A 17133-nucleotide genomic window follows, 5' to 3' on the forward strand; every position below is an offset into this window, starting at 1 on the left:
TATGAAAAAGTATTCAAAAAATACTTTTAAAAAGACCTTTTGCGACTTATGCTCTCCTAATACAAATTTTCAGATTTAACAAAATTTTCAGTTTTGCGTCATATACGAGGGCCGGTCGAAAAGATATGGAAAAACAAAATTTCTAAAACCAATTTAATTTTTTCCATTACTTTCTGACCAACCCTCGTATTTGGCTCAAAACCGAAAATTTTCATAAAATCCAACATTTGTATCAGGAGAGCATAAGTTGCATTGGATCTTTTTCGAAATTTTGATTTTTCCATTACTTTCTGACCAACCCTCGTATTTGGCTCAAAACCGAAAATTTTCATAAAATCCAACATTTGTATTAGGAGAGCATAAGTTGCATTGGATCTTTTTCGAAATTTTGATTTTTCCATTACTTTCTGACCAACCCTCGTATTTGGCTCAAAACCGAAAATTTTCATAAAATCCAACATTTGTATTAGGAGAGCATAAGTTGCATTGGATCTTTTTCGAAATTTTGATTTTTCCATTACTTTCTGACCAACCCTCGTATTTGGCTCAAAACCGAAAATTTTCATAAAATCTAACATTTGTATTAGGAGAGCATAAGTTGCATTGGATCTTTTTCCAAATTATTGATTTTTCCAATACTTTCTGACCAACCCTCGTATTTGGCTCAAAACCGAAAATTTTCATAAATTCCAACATTTGTATTAGGAGAGCAGAAGTTGCATTGGGTCTTTTTCCAAGTTCAGAATTAAAGCGCGGGATTAACTTCAGCTTTTTTACAAGTAGTTCAGCTCCTGAGCATGACTGGTAATTTTCAAAAATTGACACAATTTCTTTTCTTTTTACAGTATTTGTGCTATTTTATTCTTTACTGTTGTTCAAGACAGAGGTCAAAATTAAAAACACATACTTTATTTATTTATTTATTTAAATACTAAAGAATGATAATACAATGAAAATACATTTATTATTTAGAAATATAATTTACATTTATTATAACAAAGTACAAATTTATTTCAAATAACAACAATACATCAATATAAACAAAATATCTAAGATATAATACATTCTAACGACTTATAAAAGTTAAAAATAAAATACCTGTAAGAGAGACAAGAAAATCAATAAAATTTCAAAGAAAATACATTTATTATACATAAACTGTCATACCATTATTATTTAAATGCAAGATTAGGGAGAAAAAAGCCTCCCTAACCTTCTGTGGCCTCCGCATCTCCCCTTATAGCCACCCTATCCACCCAAACGAACATTAATTTTGAAAGCGTAAACAAATAATTAATTTAATTTAACAATTATACCAAAAAATCAATTTAGAAACATTTTAAATATCAACCTAAGTTATGATTATAAAGATATAACAGTTTATGCAGTAAAAAACAAAATACCTGTAAGAGAAAGACAAGAAAACACATGAAATTTCAAAGAAAATACAATAAAAAGCAAACAATACGATGTCTTCAGTCTTCTTCGGTTACCTGAAAGCGAATAGTGCAATTACAAGGACTAACGACAAATACTAATAGCTTTGGTAGAGAAGATCGGACAGATTTCGCCAAGGCAAGCTGGGCAGTCGCCTATTGCTCCTATTCCAGATAACCCACTGTACCCTGTCTGAAAGGAAGTAACGCTAGAGTAGACTCGCGAAAAGTGTATAAGACACTTTTAAGATCAACTAAATAGCTAAGCCCAAGGGAAGTCGTTCGGGGAGGCCCTCCCTAATTCCACAAGGGTGAGAAGAAACACACACGATAACGAAACGTTGAATCATGTAGAACTCGTAGGGTAAATGCAAAGCAAATTAGGAAGAATATGCAGTAAGCTAAGCGAAGAGGTAAGCAAGGTTAGACTATACTACAACTACTAAACGTGTTATTTCTACTACTACATTACTACTACATACAAAAAAAAATAAAAACATCTACAATCAACAATTACTTCAAATAAAATGAACAAAAACAAGCATGCAAAATAAAAATTAAATTTAAATAAAATAAACTACAAAAAAACATGCAAAATAAGACTAATTTGAATAAAATGAACTTGATGTATTCTACTACATAGGGCATGCAAGATTGAAACTATTTAAACTACGGGGTCATCTTTGTCTTCTCCAACGTCGATCTGCAACAGATACGGTGGTAACAGATTAATAAAGAGCAATTAAAATTAATTATATCAAGTATTCTCACCTTAATTAACTGTAGAATTTAACGTTTCAAAGTTTACAGGTGTGAAAAGCAAACCAGCTCCAGGAGGAATACGCTAGCAGAAAATTTGTTATTTCAGTGAAATTCAAATAAATATCCGGTTGCTCTCACTCATGGGTTGAAAATTAATTGCATGATGTTCCAAGGCGAAGACGAAACAGCAAATCAAGAATAAAGTCCACAAAAGACAACACCCATGTAGACATTGGCTGTTTCAGTATGATCAAACTGAACATTAATTCTCTCTCATTTGTTGAATAACCTGCAGAAATGGACAAAAAGACATATTAATTACACTATCAATTAAGAAATACATTTAAAATAACTATAAACGCACCAAAAAGCAAGTAAATTATTAAGTGACAAGCGTTATTTTCACACCATTTTGCATCACAACCATAGATCACGACATAGATAAATGTCAAATAACACGACGTCATTATGATGCAGACAATTGGAAGAGGTTAAAAAGAAATTCCATAGATCAATGATAAATTTCAGTTTACTCTGTGGAAAAATAGAAATTGTCGAGAGATATACATGCACAATAACCTCAACTTATACTATTGACGAAAAACTATGTTAATTCCACTATTAACTAAGGAAAAAATTAAACACACCTTAAAGAAAGTGAAAATATTAGCATTTCGCAAATTAAAATGACAATCAAGTATTGCATGTACTTAGCAATTAACACTTAAAAAAGCGTACCTAGAGGGTTACTGTACGATGCTTCAGTTTTATTCCTAAGCGTTCACAACAGAAAAGTGCCTCTAACAGTAGACACTTATGAAAAGAAAAAACCACTGATGAGGAAATGAAGCATGTAGTATTTTCTGAAAAACTGCAATACCTGAAAATAGTATGATTTATATATTTTTTTTAATGTTGACAATTCAGTAACCTAAATTAAATTATTACAGTAATTATTGCCAAAACAGATAGAACAACTGATTTAGAAAATTGAAAATAATTTAGTAAACATATACAATACAATAATTGCGGATGTCTTACCTCTTCCACAAACAGCCCTAAGTCCAAAGGAGGGAGTGCTAATGGTGTTACACTTCTTCAGGTTTGGAGTCCTTGTTTGTCATATCAATGCTCATTGAATTTGTTTAAATGACAACCTGTTGAANCAAACAACTCAATAATTGACTATTACAATTCAGAAGAGTAAAAAATTATTGTATTAATTATTTCCAAACAAATGAAATATAAGATTTGGAAAATCACACACCATTTTGTAAATACATACAACTTAAAAAGATAATTAAGGTTTTCCAAAAAAGATACCTTTCAAGAGGGGCTCCGCTTTTCACATTCCCCCCCTTTTGATTTGCCCTGTCCATATTAATTCATTATTATTAATAATAACTGTCATCCTGTGTCTAATGAAAAAAGAAATAGGTCTCACTGCCGCAAACATTAGACCATAAGTAGTTTGTCCATCTAATACACGAATGCTACCTCACAGCAAGTCTATACTTAGAAAAAAAAAAAACAAGTTACAATCAATGTTCACAATGAGAAGAACAAAATGGAAAACTTTCTAACAGAAATTTAGAATTTTAATGGCAGAAATATTTTGGTTATAAAATGAAGACAATTCTTCGCGGCGTGATCACACAAATATGACAAACCTACAATCATCGCGTAAACCCGTTTTCATAATTTAAAAATTAAACTCCTAATTATTCGACTTCAAATAAATTAAGAATCTACAAAAATTCACAGTAGATTAGTAGGCAAGATGCCACGATGGACTCCCGTGTTGAAGCATGAAACCAATATACTGCAGAAGTCATTTACGCTAAAAAAATCTCAGTAACGATAATTGAAACTTATTAATCACTAAACAGAAACGTATTCCACACAATTAAATTAAAGTCGAATAAGGATTAGGAGTTAGGACTAAATACCTTCAGGCGTAGTTTGTATTTCTGGACAGCAAAAATGGCGAATTTTCTTCGCCTCAAACAACGCTCTCCAGTGCCTTAGATAATAGATCTACAAAGGGTAAAGCCGGAAGATCCATAGATGAAAATTCTTTCTATACCTACGATCATAGATAATAGAATTTATAGGTGCGCTCAATTATACTAACCGAGTTCTAAATTAATAGTAACTGACTCGCCTTTAAAAGTAATACCCCAATAAAACCAAGACACTAACAATTAGTCACTCTCTAAGAATTAATGAAATATTTCCAACCAATTAAATAAAAATTATATTTATAATTATATAAGTNTAAAAAAAGTCACTATGCTCGCGAACGATTCATTTAGAAATTCGAAAGAGATTGTTAAAGATGTATGTTTGGAGCGCGGCGTTGTACGGGTGCGAAACATGGATGGTGGGAGGGGGCGGAAAAGAAAAGGTTAGAAGCGTTCGAAATGTGGTGTTGCAGGCGAATGATGAGGATACCGTGGATAGCGAAGATTAGAAATGAAGAGGTATTAGAAAGAATAAGAGAACACAAGACTCTATGGATGTCAATAAGAAATAGGCGAGCTAGGTTAATAAGACACCTTCTCAGGCATGAAGGTCTAGTTAGAGACATATTAGAGGTGGAAACAGGAGTTAAGTAGATTTAGACCTAGATTAGATTACTGTTCGCAAATAGTTAAGGGTGTGGGATGTTCCAGTTTTAGAAAAATTTGAAGATTAGCTCAGGACAGTGTTAGGACTGACGACCTTACGATGATGATATGATTTTTGTTAAAGAATTTCTTAATGCAGTATTACGAAAATCATGCACCTGCCTAGTACTTATTACCGATAAAATTACAAAAACAACATAATTCATAAAATAGCCGTTCTAACTTTCATAATCATAATAAACTAAATATCAAAACTATTTTTTCTTATGCCATTGTTCTGTAGTTGTTGATTTGAAGATTATTTTACACTTTTATATGAATTGTAGGTTTTTGAGAGGTCCAAAAGACCGACTTTAATTTTAATTAATATATATGAAAAATTTAGTGTCTTGAGAAGGGCCATACAGCTCGAATGGTCGAAACGTCGACAAGTATTAAAATTTTGTTTAAATAAATAAATACAAAATAAGAATTTTACCGAAGTTAATAAATCAAAACCGTTTTTTATAAACATGAAACGTGAAATCTCTGTAGTTTTTGGTATAATCTGTAATTATACGTATGTAGGTATTTTGCTATTTACGATATTATTTTCAACGAACGTCTTTTTTAAATAATAGCAATATCCGTATCTTAAGATCGCACGCTATTTTTAGACTGTAAGACAAAAAGAGGAATAGCGATGTAGAGTGAGACAAATTACTATTATGATTATTGTAATAAAGCAGTTTTACAAAGCATTTTAGACCGAGTTCATAGGCGTTACAAATCATCAAATAGATGTTTAGGGAGCACGGAGAAAAGGCATAAAAATCCCCATTTATTACAGGAATAATATTAAAAACAATAAAAAACTCTTGAAATCGATATCTAATAATAAACAAATGCCAAATATGTATATTGTTTCAATATTAAATAGGAAAAAACGCATTCAACAATGATTAATGCAGGTATATGTATATCCGAAATAATTAGTAACGAATATTTCAGAAATCACAATTAAGAAAAACTTTCGAGAAAGTGTTTCGTCAACTGAGCTGACCATCTTCAGAGCATAATAACATTAAACAATGTTATTTTATAGAATACTAATATGTACTAAAATAAAAGTAAATATTTACGATAAGCTCGAAGGTTTGGATATTCTTATTATATGGAATTAATTCAGGTACAAACAGTTATCAAGATTTTTTTAAAGAGAAATACGTTTTTGATAAATAAAATTCGTGTTAAGAAAAGGTCAATTTGTGGCATCAAAATTGTTAATCTATTCCAAACATTTTATTTACTCGAAATATAAATAGTAAAAGATCTATTACATACAATACTAACTATTTTTGTGTGATTTCATATTTTAACTGCACTTACTTATCGCCTCATTACCGCGCCTATGCTTACTATTTGTACAGTTTTTTTTTATCACTAGAGTTAATAAATTCCTCATCGATGTCAGCACCTTCCGTATTCTCTAATTTTCAAGAAATGGGTGGTGCTTACTAAATCAGTGACATTCGGAATTACAATTCCAGACCAATTATTTTACTGTTAAATACATCAAAAGTACCGAATAAAGAGTAAAATTGCTATAAAGGCATTATTAGCGAATGAAAAATAACAGTAAAGCGCCTAAATTGAACGAATTTATATTTTTTATAATAAATCTACAGTTGCTTTCAACTCGTTGTTTGCAGATACGCCTATGTTAAGTATATTTTGGGGAGTAGTTCACAAGCGGTTCGGAGGCGGCAGCACGTTCCGTGTAATTTGAATAATAATAGTATAAGTACGAGCAGAGAAGAGAAATAGAAATGCTAACCCAGCTTTTATACCAGAGAGGACACTGTATGTTACTTTAAATATATATGTGTTGCTCTTTAGTTTTAGATATTAAAAACTGATACAACATTGCTACTACTTATAACCTTCCACTATTGTTTTATAGACGGCGCGACATTATGAATTCAAAATTTGAATACTGTTTATAGTCTACAATAAATGAAAAACCAATGCTATTCCCGACCTCATAAATATACACGATACTTACAAATTTCTTGTCTCTAAGAACTTGCACTTTTGCAAGCAAAATTTCACGAAAGTACATGTATTTTCCAATCACAGGTAACATTTCTATCTTTATCTACTACAGCACGCTCATTTAATTTGACAAGAAGGTATCATGATAATTTTGTCATATAGCCAACCCACTGTATTGTAAAAGATTTTGCTAGCCACCAACGACTATATTAAATTTTGGTACTTTCAGTTCGTTTAGTAACAGAGAAATTAATTTATTAATTAACAAAAACCACGTCTGTAGGAGTTGAAAATTAAAAATGCACAGCGGCAATTTCTAACTACAAAATTCTTTTTACTGATGCTTTACAACAATTTTAGAAATAATTTAAATGTAAATTTAATTAAATCTGTGATTTATGGGATCCATGGTCTATGATTATAATCCATAGATAGTAGATTATAATCTCTAATATCATCATTTATAAGCTATGTTTTTAAACATTATTGCAACCATTTTATAGCTTCATTATAGGCATTTAAAAGTAGCTTCAGATGGCAGTTTTCGTCGTGAGCGAATGGCTGGCAATAAACGAAAAATTCTGTCGATAGAACAGAAAATTTCACTAATTCATGAAATAGAGCAAGGTGAAAAGAAAAGTGATGTTGGTCGACGGTATGGACTTACTCCTTCAACTGTTTCAACGATCTGGAAATGTAAAGACAAGGTATTACAAGCAGAATTGCAGGGTTGCTTATATAAAAAGTTGAGAAAACCAAAATTTGAAGATCTGGATCGGGCCATGGTGGAATGGCTAGAAACACAGCGCATCAAAAATGTATTAATTACCGGGCCCATTTTAAAATCAAAAGCTAAGATGTTTGCTGAACAGCTGGGTATTAAAGATTTTAAAGCTTCAGAAGGCTGGCTAGGAAAGTTCAAACACCGTCATGAACTTAACTATGGTCCAATAATTGGGGAAACTTGCAATGTCAGTATTAATGAAATTCTAGAAATAGTAAAGAAAGAAGAAGTAGATCAAGATGATGCACAACAACTGCAAACAGGTGAATCAGAACCACCCACCTTTCAGGAAGCACTTGATGCAACCAAATTACTAAAGAAATTCTTCCTGTTTTATGGAGAAGACTCTAGTGCACTTCAAGATGTATCAAGAGTGCATAGTAAAGTACAAGCTCTATGTTTGCATAACAAAAAGGTGCAAAACTATAAACACTTCTTTACACCTTAAAGTTGATAAGCATGTATTTTATAATGTTTAGCTGTATAATAATAATAAATAATAAATTACTACAGTGTAGTTGTATTTTCACTTATTCATTATCACAAATACTTCATATTTGAATAGAAATTTCGTTTTTGATGCAGCCGACCAGAGTTTTCACTAATTTTCCTTCAGTGATTTGATAGAAATGTACTTTTGAAATTCAGATTTTCACATGATTTATGACAATAATTGATACTAATTCACAAATGATCAATTATACCTATGAATTACACTCATCCTATAAGCTCTTATCTTTACCTAAGAAAGATATTTCAATATAATTCTTATTCTGTGGAGTCCTCTTTTTTTACTTCACATCAGGAAAATTTATAGCATATATGAATAGTTACTTGTTGCAAGAAACATGCTTTATTTTCCAAAAGGGCAAAATATTAGATGTAAAATAAAATTGAGAGAGATGCATAAATTTTACTTAACTACAAAAATTATACTAAATTAAAATAGTACTCATTATTGATTTAAATTATGTATAACTTCACAAAACAAAGTTTGGAAATTATTTTAATTATGTCTAATAAAAATCCCCTCCAATTTTTATTTAATATCATAAAAATAATTTCAAATTTTATAACATAGTGTTAATTGATATATTTATTATCTTTCTCATGGTTGCAGACCCAGACCCTGACTTAAAAAATAAAAATTTTTAATATCACCACTGTCTTGATACCTTATCTTTTAAATAAGTTAAATCATCATTAGAAAATACAAATGGCTTTTCTTTACCTACAACTCCCCTATTTTCTAAAAACAAAACATACACTTCAACATTGTTGAATTCTTCATATAATTCCTTTTGCGAATGTTCAATAATCCTCGCACACTCTTCAAAAACCAATCGAAAAGAATAAGGCAACCCTTTGTAAAATGATTCAAAATCTGATTTTCTAATTCCTGTTACGTCTGCAATTGTCATCCAGTATCTTTCAAAGGGGTTGTAGTGAAGTTTTTCTTGAAAACTACTTTGTGAATCCACCTCGTCTTTTTTCGAATGATGTGCAGAACGCTTTCCAGTTTGGCTAACAATTTTGATTCCTTGTTTAGAAGCATTTTTTTTCATTTTCTTTAAATTTTTTCGAAACCTCTGTAAATTATATTCTTCAAAAAGTTTCAAAAACAATTTTGTTGCCTGTTCTTTTAAGTCAGTGTCTTTTTCAGTAAAAGATTTCTTTTGGTCGATGTGTTTATCTATTACTTTCTCATCTTTTACTATTTTTGTAAAGATGGGTTTCGTTTCCCGCTTATTTCTCATTTGAGTTTGAGCTACTTGGTTCAACACTTTTCTTAAGTGAAGATTGTTATTTACACCTCTATGTTTCACTCCAATCGATGCACTTTTATATATATTTTGCAAATAAACGTATGGTGAATACAAATATTCGATAGTCGTCGAATTAAATTTTTTATTTAATAAATATTGACCCACTTTGGTATCATCTAAGACTGTCGACTTTATTAAATTCTCCATGTATGAAAGAAAGGGTGTTAAAGATGGATACAAATAAGGGATAGATCTCGGTCTATCTTGAATCCTTTCTAGTTTCTCTAGTACACTTTTCAAAACTTCTTGTTCTGTTGTTAGTTTTGCTTCTTCATCGTCGAACTTATTTTTTTGTTTCTGCATGAAATCTATAAAAAGTTCAGACTTGTTAAAATTATCGCCATTATTATAATAGATATGAGACTGAAAATGAAAATAGGAAGCTATCAGTTTTCGATATTGGATATAATCCATCCAATCTTTATACACAAACATTTTACTATTTTCATGATATTTGTTGATATTCCTTGCCACGTCTGAAAGATAAAATTCAGACTCATCGTCCAAACCGAACAGTAATTTTAAAACAAAAATAATAAAAGCCATTGCTCTGCCTTCGTAATTTGGTATTAAGGTACTATGCTCCCACATTTTCAACCTCGGTTTTAAGAGCGAAACAAGAGTTACTGCACACATACAAATTTCGTCTGAAACAAAATAAAAAATTATATGTATTAATCACCTGAGAACTTGATAAAAATATCTACGGTAAAACTACTTCATTAATATTAAATTTTGGTCTGAAAGTATAAAAATAAAATTTTGTCTTCATTCTCAAAGGTTTAAAATAAGAAAATGTAAATGGTAATTGTCCTCTTAATGAAATCACAAAAAACAAAAAAAGACTACTGCAAAAGTTAAATCGCGCTTAATACCTTATCACTAACTTAGTTGATTATCATCCCCAATATAATCCCATAATATGGAAGGCATTTTCGAGTAAAATATGAATTTTCAATAACAATGTTTTTTACAAACTGCAGTGCTAATATTAATACGTAAAATACGATTAAAAAGGTAATACACTAGACTATAAAATTATATTTAATATTTTAAAAATTCATCTTTTATACTTTCGTTTTGTTTTACCCATAAAACATTTTTTCCAACTTGCCACAGGATTATTCTCATGTAATTTCTTCAACTTTTTAAATAGGCAAAACAACTAAATGCGCTAAAATTTGATTTTTTAGATGCTTTCATTCTATGTTGAAAAAAATAAATTTTAATAAAAACATATTATTCACATTTTGGTCCATGCAATGAACCAATCTTGTTATATTAATGGAAATTTCAGTATCCTGTTAACAATTTTAAAATCCTGGTGTTAGAGTCTAATTCCAGAAAATCCATAGCCGCATAACTAGAAGTAATTAGTGCGAGACCNAAATATATATATATATTTTTAGTTATTGCTGCAGCATTAAATGCGAAGCAAATCAATTGATATTGTATATAACTTATGTATTTGATTTGATGGCAATAAACAATAAATAAACATAAAAAATCCAAACTTAAAATAATCTTTCGTAAACAATCAAATTTAACCAAATTCCATATATATTAATTTTAATACCTGGTAAATTCAATTCATTGCAGTACCGCTTGATCAGGTGTTCGATATTTTGTACAGAAATATATTTTACGACGTTGATTTTTTTTGCAACATGAGCCGTCATCTTTCGAACGCCCCCGTGAAGCAGCCGAAACTGCGAATTTTGAATGTTCATCCTCAGCAAATGACGTTTCGTAAATTTTCCTATCACATCTTCAGGAAGAAAATGATCTACCTTATGGTAACTGATATGGCCTTCTCTTATGTATCTAAGCAAATCTCCCAACTGCATATTATCTTTTGTAATTAATAAACCTAAATAAATTATGGCAAAAAGTTTATTTTTTGATAAAATTTCAGCTCCATGACGGTACGAACTTGACACCAAACGATAAACTGGTGGATGACATTCTAACTGACTAGAAAAGTCTTTCATATGAGCTTCAAGATGATCTTCTCCTAATAACGATTTCAATTCTTTAGTTGCTTCTTTATTGAACTGAATAATAAGCTTCTTGCTAGCTTGTTCTTTACTACCTCTTAGTGATGATAAACTTTGATTATGAAGTGAAGTCATTTCTTCAGAAAATTGTGTGCTAGCAAGCTCATCATATTCTGCTTTAACTAAGGCCCTCTACAATAACATCCATGCTTGTACAACATAATAAGAGAAAGCAAAGTTTCTTACTCTTTGTTTTTTATGTTCTCTTTGTCGACTAGATGTATCAGTGGAAGTAATATCTGATGATGATGCTGGTGATCTGCTCCTGGATCTTCTCCTGTTTGGTTTTCTGCCATACACAACCTCAGCATCACTGCAATAACAATAAAACCTAACATAAACAGCAATTGACATAACTATACAAATTATTACGTCTGTGAATAAACAGCAGCTAGTTTAGGAGGATCAGCTGCTTCCTCAGTAAGAAATTCGATTTCTTTTAGGAATTTAAACCAAAGAATTCGCACAGCCGTTTTTAATTCTGGGCTAACACCTATCTCAATGAGTTCCTTAACAAGTCCATTCAAAATGTAATTGTAACATTCCCAACTGGTAACATGCTGTTCGTCTCTTGGTTTGGCCTTATGTTTTATTTTTCTACCACTTTTCTGTGAAGCATATTGTTCTTCTTGGGCTTGTTCTCTTATATCTTGCGTTTGAGTTTGACATTCGTTACAGTAATAAAATCCTGCTTCCTTATAAAACTCTACTCCTCCACATAAATTGCACGTAATATTATCCATTTTAATGCGCAAAATTTAACTATCAATCGTGTGTATAAAATAAATAATTTATTTAAACCATGAAAATCGACACAAAAAACGCGATTTATTAATAAAACGTTTCTTTACAATCAACATGCTGATTAGTATTAACCTAAAATATTGGTTCGTTTGCTATTATTTACCGCTCATAAAATTTTAAGTGTCGTTAAAAGTCGTAAAATATTCGTTACATTTCGTCGCTTCTGTGTCACATGCTCTAATATTTTCTGTGCTCTTATCTATGGGTATTATCACAAATAAGGGTGCTGACCGAAAACCATAAGCAGCATAGGTAATAGATATACATAGGGTAAGCCACAGACATATAATAATGGACGTGCCTTAGCCATATGTTAGCCGATGGGTAAACAATTGATCTATAGATAGGTGGAATGGCTGCGGTCAAAATGACAGTCGTGTGAAGCTAGCACCAGATATAAATAATCCACTTATTCAAACTTTAACAATAAATTGTGCTTCGTTTGTGGGTTATACATATATAAATATCATAATTGTGTGTCCATTACTTCTCTTAAAAAAAAGGAAAATTGTTTCAGGTGCAGGTGGAAATTAAATGTCAATTTCTTCAAAAATTACTGAAAATATGATAATTTAATAAGCCAATTGATTGAGTGTTATTTTAATTGTTATAGTAAGCAAGGTTTATTTTGATATTATTTACTAGTAACGACTATAAATGATACTAAATTTTTCAATTTTTTACTATGATCATTTTATTATGTATGATACTGTAATGGCGCACGCGTATTAGTACAATCAATGAAAAGTTAAGTATTATACAATTTAAAAAGACCTTGTCATTGTCTATGGACCTTGTCTATGAGATCGACTAAATATAGAAACCATAGATAATAGATAGAAACGCAGCGAAACAAATCAGGGATAGGTCCCTGTCTATTTGAACCCATTATTATTTCTCTAGCACACTTCAAAACATGTTTTATATAGTTCTGAATTCAGAAGAAGTGGTTGCTGATTACTATGTTAAGTAAAAGCAAAAGGAATTAAAAATAATTTTGAATATATTCTATTATTTATTAAATAAAACATAAATTGCTTGTTTCTTCTTTAAGGAATTGATAGATCTCTCCTTAATTGGTTAATTTTTTTTGTTACAAAAACATTACTTTGTTTTATGTTTTTTGGAAAGTGCACTTATGATATTCTCTAGAGAGGCTACTTGCTTCAAAACAGCTTCCAACTGTTCCTCAGTTTCTATCGTATTACACACTTTCACAACTTTATTTATCACATCTTGCTTTCTTTTCTTATAAGACTGTTGTTTGGCTTCATTATTTAAATTGTAAGATTTCGCAATATTCCATAAATCTTTCCTAGTTGCCAAATGAACTCGCTCAAGTTCACTGTTGATAGCAGAATCATGAATTTCATCTAATATTTGTTTAGTTGGAATTTTTAAAGCAAGTTTTTGAGCAATGTCTGCTCTTTCTGATGCAGTAATCTTTAAACGACATATGTCAAATTCATGGCCAATATGGGTGTCCCTATAACTTACTTTTACACTTTGTTCTGTCTCATAGACAATAATATTTGCTGGACAATAAGCGTTGATTTTATCTGAACCAATAGCTTTCATATGACGGATACCCCTGCTTTTTGATTGGAAATTACCATCACGGTGACAAATATACTTTGTAATGTTTACTCCATCTACTGTATGTCGGGTTCCAGTTTTCCTTATAAAACGCGATTTCGTGTTTCTTTCAAATTCTTCCTTCCAAATTTCAAACTCTTCAAATGTATTAAAACTCAGTGTTTTTTCAGATATAATTACATTATGTTTCACTTCATAATGTCTAAGAACTTCTGCACTACTTGATGCACGGAAATCACAAAGAGAACAAAGCTTATTCTTTTTTATATTCTGACAATTTTTTTGATGTTTTTCCAAATAATTTCTTCTGGTAAATATTTTTTTACACATACTGCATACATGATTAGAACTAGTATGTTTTCGTTTATTATGTGATCTAAAAGATGCCTTATTTTGAAAACCTTGCCCACATTTTTCACATATATATAGGATTACGACTTCTTCATTGTAAGCTAATTTTTCAGTGTTACTAGAAGTCCCCGCTGAATAATTATTATTATATTTACAATGAACCACTTGTTCTGTAACGAATAATTTAGATACATTTAAGAATAACAAATAAACTTTAAAAACGTTTTAACGTACTTTTACTAGCCTACCTTTAAAAGACATTGTCCACAAAATAGAAATAATGATAAATATTTAAGCAAAAACCAATTAAGAACAATAATTACTTAAAATCCAAAATATAATAATTTTCTGTACAAACCATCCGTAAGGAATCTACTTTAGTGTACACAACATAACCTCGACCATCCAAACATAGGCAAAGGCCAACTATAGACATGAGCCAACATAGAAATTAACGAATACCATAGATATTAGATATACAAGCATAGATACATAATGAACACATACATTAGAAAAATATATAAATCTCTGATTTATAATAGGAATATCAGTACAATTTTAGATCAATCGTTCTCTTGTCTATGATTTTAGATATTATCCATAGATAAGTTTTAGATTTAATCTATGGTTCTATGTATCTATTATCTATGATCTAAGTTAATTGGTGAAAGAAGTCAAAGAAAATGAATTATTAAATTAAATTAATAGCCCTAAAAGTAATTGTATATTAAAAAACATTTATCTTAATTATATTCAATTATTAGAGCCTTATTTAAATTATGGATGATATATCATCTGAAGATATCTTATTAGAAGAGGATGAATCTGAAATGATGCATTTAACTCCTGCTCAGTTAGTCGATAGAATGCAAGAAACTTGGATAAACGAAATTCGTGCCCCAGAAATTCTCCCTTATAAATATGAATATGTTGAATGTTTACTGGAACATATCAATTCAATGGAAGAAAATATTGAAACCCTTCAAACAGCAAGTTTAGTTAAAGTTGTCCATCAATTAGAGATTGATCGTTTTCGATATATAATTGCAAGTTATTTAAGAACTAGACTTGAAAAAATCGAACTACATGTTTTTCACATACTTAAGGAGGAAGACACAAGAATAGAGAAAAACGAACTCCCCTATTTAAGTGATGGTGAATTGCAATTTGCTCAAGAGTATAAAAATAGTATAGAGCAACATTTCCAAAGCGTCTTAAGTTTTTGGCCAGGAATGCCTCCGGATGATTGGAAAAACAATCCAGTTGTTCCCAACCTTGACAGCTTTGTATTTCTTAAATCAAAGGAAAATGTGGAAGGTGTAATTATTGATGATAGTGATGAAAATGACATAGTGGACTTAAAAGAAGGATCACAAGTTATCCTTTCTTACAGTAAAATTGCAGACCTGTTAAAAAATGATAAAGTTTCTTTGTTGTGATATTTTAGAACAATGTTCTTATGAAACATGCCTTAAAAATTGTGGATATTAAGACAAAAGTACAAACATTTGTGGTAATTAATAGGCACTAACTGTTTATAATAAATAAGAAAAGTTTATTAAAAACAAATAGAATTAATCACTGTGAAAATAATATACAATGCTTATTTTTCTAAGTATATTAACATTAAAGCATAATAGTTAATTGCATTTTATTTAGGTCTTGATTGCTGAAAATTAATTGAATATCCTCCTGAACTTGGATCTTGTTGAACTTGAAAATTGTCAGTTGATAACCCAAATGGCCTTAAAATCATATTACCCAAATCTTTTAATTTACCTGAAAATGTTTGGTAAATAAGGAAAATTCTAAAGCATAGATGGTCACCCTCACAATTGTAGGCTTCATACTTTTTGTACAGTTTATTACTATTAACATTTACCACAGTAATAATAGCATGTACAAAAAATATAAGACCTTTGCTCCCGTGTACATTTTATCTTTGTCAATAATATTTCAATTTTTTCTTACCAAACATTTCTGCTTTCATTTTCTCATTTCTTTCATTTATTAAAGGTGGCAATCGAACAGATGCTCCTATTGCTTCTTTGTTACCAGAATCAAGTTCCAAAACTTTTTTATAATCTGCTAAGGCTTCATCCAATTTGTCACTATCTTCATACAATTTTGCTCTTCGCATGTAAGCCCGTACATAATCAGAATTAAGTTCAATTGCCTTAGAACAATCTCCAATAGCACTTTTTACTTTATTCAATTTAATTTTTGAAGCTGCTCTATTACAATAAAATATTGATCTGTCATATTTAAAGTTTAAAGGGCATATTTGGAGAGCTTTTGTATATGTCTCAACTGATTCTATAAAAAACTCCGATTTAAATTGCTGATTCCCTTTCTCCTTAAGATTTAAAGATTCTTTATGCCTATTTTCAAGTTCTTCAGGAGTTAATGTTACTTCTAAATTTCTAAGAAACTCTTCATCTACTAAGTTATCACTTTCATTTTCTTCCATTTCATCATCTACTATATCTGTATCATCCTCATTTGACTCTGAATTTGCTTGTCCTGTGTGATCGTTTTCTTTAAGTAACTTTTTCACACTGTGGTCAAAACTATGTACATCATCTTTAATGTCAACTGATTTTTGACTTTCTGACTCATTAATTGTAGTATTTTCAACTCCTTGTATTAATTCATCTATAGCAGCTTTCTTAGAACTACTTTCTTCTGACTTGTTAGAAGTCATTTTAAGGAAAATTTTAACAAAATGTAAAAGAATTACTGCAATGTACAAACACTTCTAAATCTAACTTGCGATCTTAACCTCAAATTCAAAATAAATTATGGCTAAAATATTTGTGTCTCAAGTATCGACACCAGCCAGTTCACCTCACT

General features: G+C 30.3%; 5 protein-coding genes and 1 long non-coding RNA gene across 13 annotated transcripts; 2 read left to right on the top strand and 4 right to left on the bottom strand.

Annotated features, from left to right (window-relative positions):
* Positions 1-2445: 2445 nt before the first annotated feature.
* Positions 2446-4383, bottom strand: LOC112905179. 5 transcript variants are annotated; one of them, XR_003231606.1, is made up of 5 exons: positions 4148-4383; positions 3522-3707; positions 3240-3355; positions 2563-3078; positions 2446-2487 (listed from the first exon to the last, which is right to left on the bottom strand). It is a non-coding gene; the product is annotated as an uncharacterized LOC112905179 (long non-coding RNA). The 5 variants fall into 5 exon arrangements; XR_003231611.1 differs by having other exon boundaries at positions 2937-3078; positions 4148-4372; XR_003231610.1 differs by lacking the exon at positions 2446-2487 and having other exon boundaries at positions 2508-2732; positions 2937-3078; positions 4148-4372.
* Positions 4384-7273: 2890 nt separating this feature from the next.
* On the top strand, positions 7274-8163 carry LOC108732713 (tigger transposable element-derived protein 4-like). The gene has a single exon (XM_018463666.2). It carries the CDS (start codon positions 7420-7422, stop codon positions 8092-8094), a length of 675 nt encoding a protein of 224 aa, XP_018319168.1. The 5' UTR covers positions 7274-7419; the 3' UTR covers positions 8095-8163.
* A 438-nt stretch (positions 8164-8601) lies between these two features.
* On the bottom strand, positions 8602-12428 carry LOC108732712 (TATA box-binding protein-associated factor RNA polymerase I subunit B). 2 transcript variants are annotated; one of them, XM_018463665.1, is made up of 5 exons: positions 11902-12428; positions 11716-11842; positions 11406-11661; positions 11049-11342; positions 8602-10119 (listed from the first exon to the last, which is right to left on the bottom strand). In XM_018463665.1, the coding sequence occupies exons 1-5, from the start codon at positions 12270-12272 to the stop codon at positions 8804-8806; spliced, it is 2364 nt and encodes a 787-aa protein (XP_018319167.1). In that variant the 5' UTR covers positions 12273-12428; the 3' UTR covers positions 8602-8803. The 2 variants fall into 2 exon arrangements, with proteins under 2 accessions (XP_018319167.1, XP_018319166.1); XM_018463664.1 differs by having other exon boundaries at positions 11049-11661.
* An 897-nt stretch (positions 12429-13325) lies between these two features.
* Positions 13326-14695, bottom strand: LOC108732661 (zinc finger protein 432). 3 transcript variants are annotated; one of them, XM_018463578.1, is made up of 3 exons: positions 14529-14695; positions 13831-14450; positions 13326-13776 (listed from the first exon to the last, which is right to left on the bottom strand). In XM_018463578.1, exons 1-3 carry the CDS (start codon positions 14539-14541, stop codon positions 13438-13440), a joined length of 972 nt encoding a protein of 323 aa, XP_018319080.1. In that variant the 5' UTR covers positions 14542-14695; the 3' UTR covers positions 13326-13437. The 3 variants fall into 3 exon arrangements, 2 of the variants coding, with proteins under 2 accessions (XP_018319080.1, XP_018319079.1); XM_018463577.1 differs by having other exon boundaries at positions 13326-14450; XR_001937111.1 differs by lacking the exon at positions 13326-13776 and having other exon boundaries at positions 14133-14450; positions 14515-14695.
* A 256-nt stretch (positions 14696-14951) lies between these two features.
* Positions 14952-15740, top strand: LOC108732679 (DNA replication complex GINS protein SLD5). The gene has a single exon (XM_018463618.2). The coding sequence runs from the start codon at positions 15060-15062 to the stop codon at positions 15717-15719; it is 660 nt and encodes a 219-aa protein (XP_018319120.1). The 5' UTR covers positions 14952-15059; the 3' UTR covers positions 15720-15740.
* Positions 15741-15814: 74 nt separating this feature from the next.
* On the bottom strand, positions 15815-17091 carry LOC108732678 (tetratricopeptide repeat protein 1). The gene is made up of 2 exons (XM_018463617.2): positions 16252-17091; positions 15815-16059 (listed from the first exon to the last, which is right to left on the bottom strand). Exons 1-2 carry the CDS (start codon positions 16982-16984, stop codon positions 15932-15934), a joined length of 861 nt encoding a protein of 286 aa, XP_018319119.1. The 5' UTR covers positions 16985-17091; the 3' UTR covers positions 15815-15931.
* Positions 17092-17133: the final 42 nt, after the last annotated feature.

This window comes from Agrilus planipennis, unplaced genomic scaffold (genome assembly GCF_000699045.2).
Source record: "Agrilus planipennis isolate EAB-ADULT unplaced genomic scaffold, Apla_2.0 scaffold56, whole genome shotgun sequence".
NCBI lineage: Eukaryota > Metazoa > Arthropoda > Insecta > Coleoptera > Buprestidae > Agrilus > Agrilus planipennis.

Excerpts from the sequence above, each read along its gene's own strand:
- LOC108732679 (XM_018463618.2), top strand. The coding sequence starts at position 15,060 with ATGGATGATATATCATCTGAAGATATCTTATTAGAAGAGGATGAATCT.
- LOC108732713 (XM_018463666.2), top strand. The coding sequence starts at position 7,420 with ATGGCTGGCAATAAACGAAAAATTCTGTCGATAGAACAGAAAATTTCA.
- LOC108732678 (XM_018463617.2), bottom strand. The coding sequence starts at position 16,984 with ATGACTTCTAACAAGTCAGAAGAAAGTAGTTCTAAGAAAGCTGCTATA. Across the intron at positions 16,060-16,251 it reads AATGAAAGCAGAAATGTTTG|GTAAATTAAAAGATTTGGGT; the intron begins GTAAGAAAAAAT and ends AAACATTTTCAG.
- LOC108732712 (XM_018463664.1), bottom strand. The coding sequence starts at position 12,272 with ATGGATAATATTACGTGCAATTTATGTGGAGGAGTAGAGTTTTATAAG. Across the intron at positions 11,662-11,715 it reads GAGAACATAAAAAACAAAGA|AGGGCCTTAGTTAAAGCAGA; the intron begins GTAAGAAACTTT and ends ATGTTATTGTAG. Across the intron at positions 10,120-11,048 it reads CAATGAATTGAATTTACCAG|ACGAAATTTGTATGTGTGCA; the intron begins GTATTAAAATTA and ends ATTTTGTTTCAG.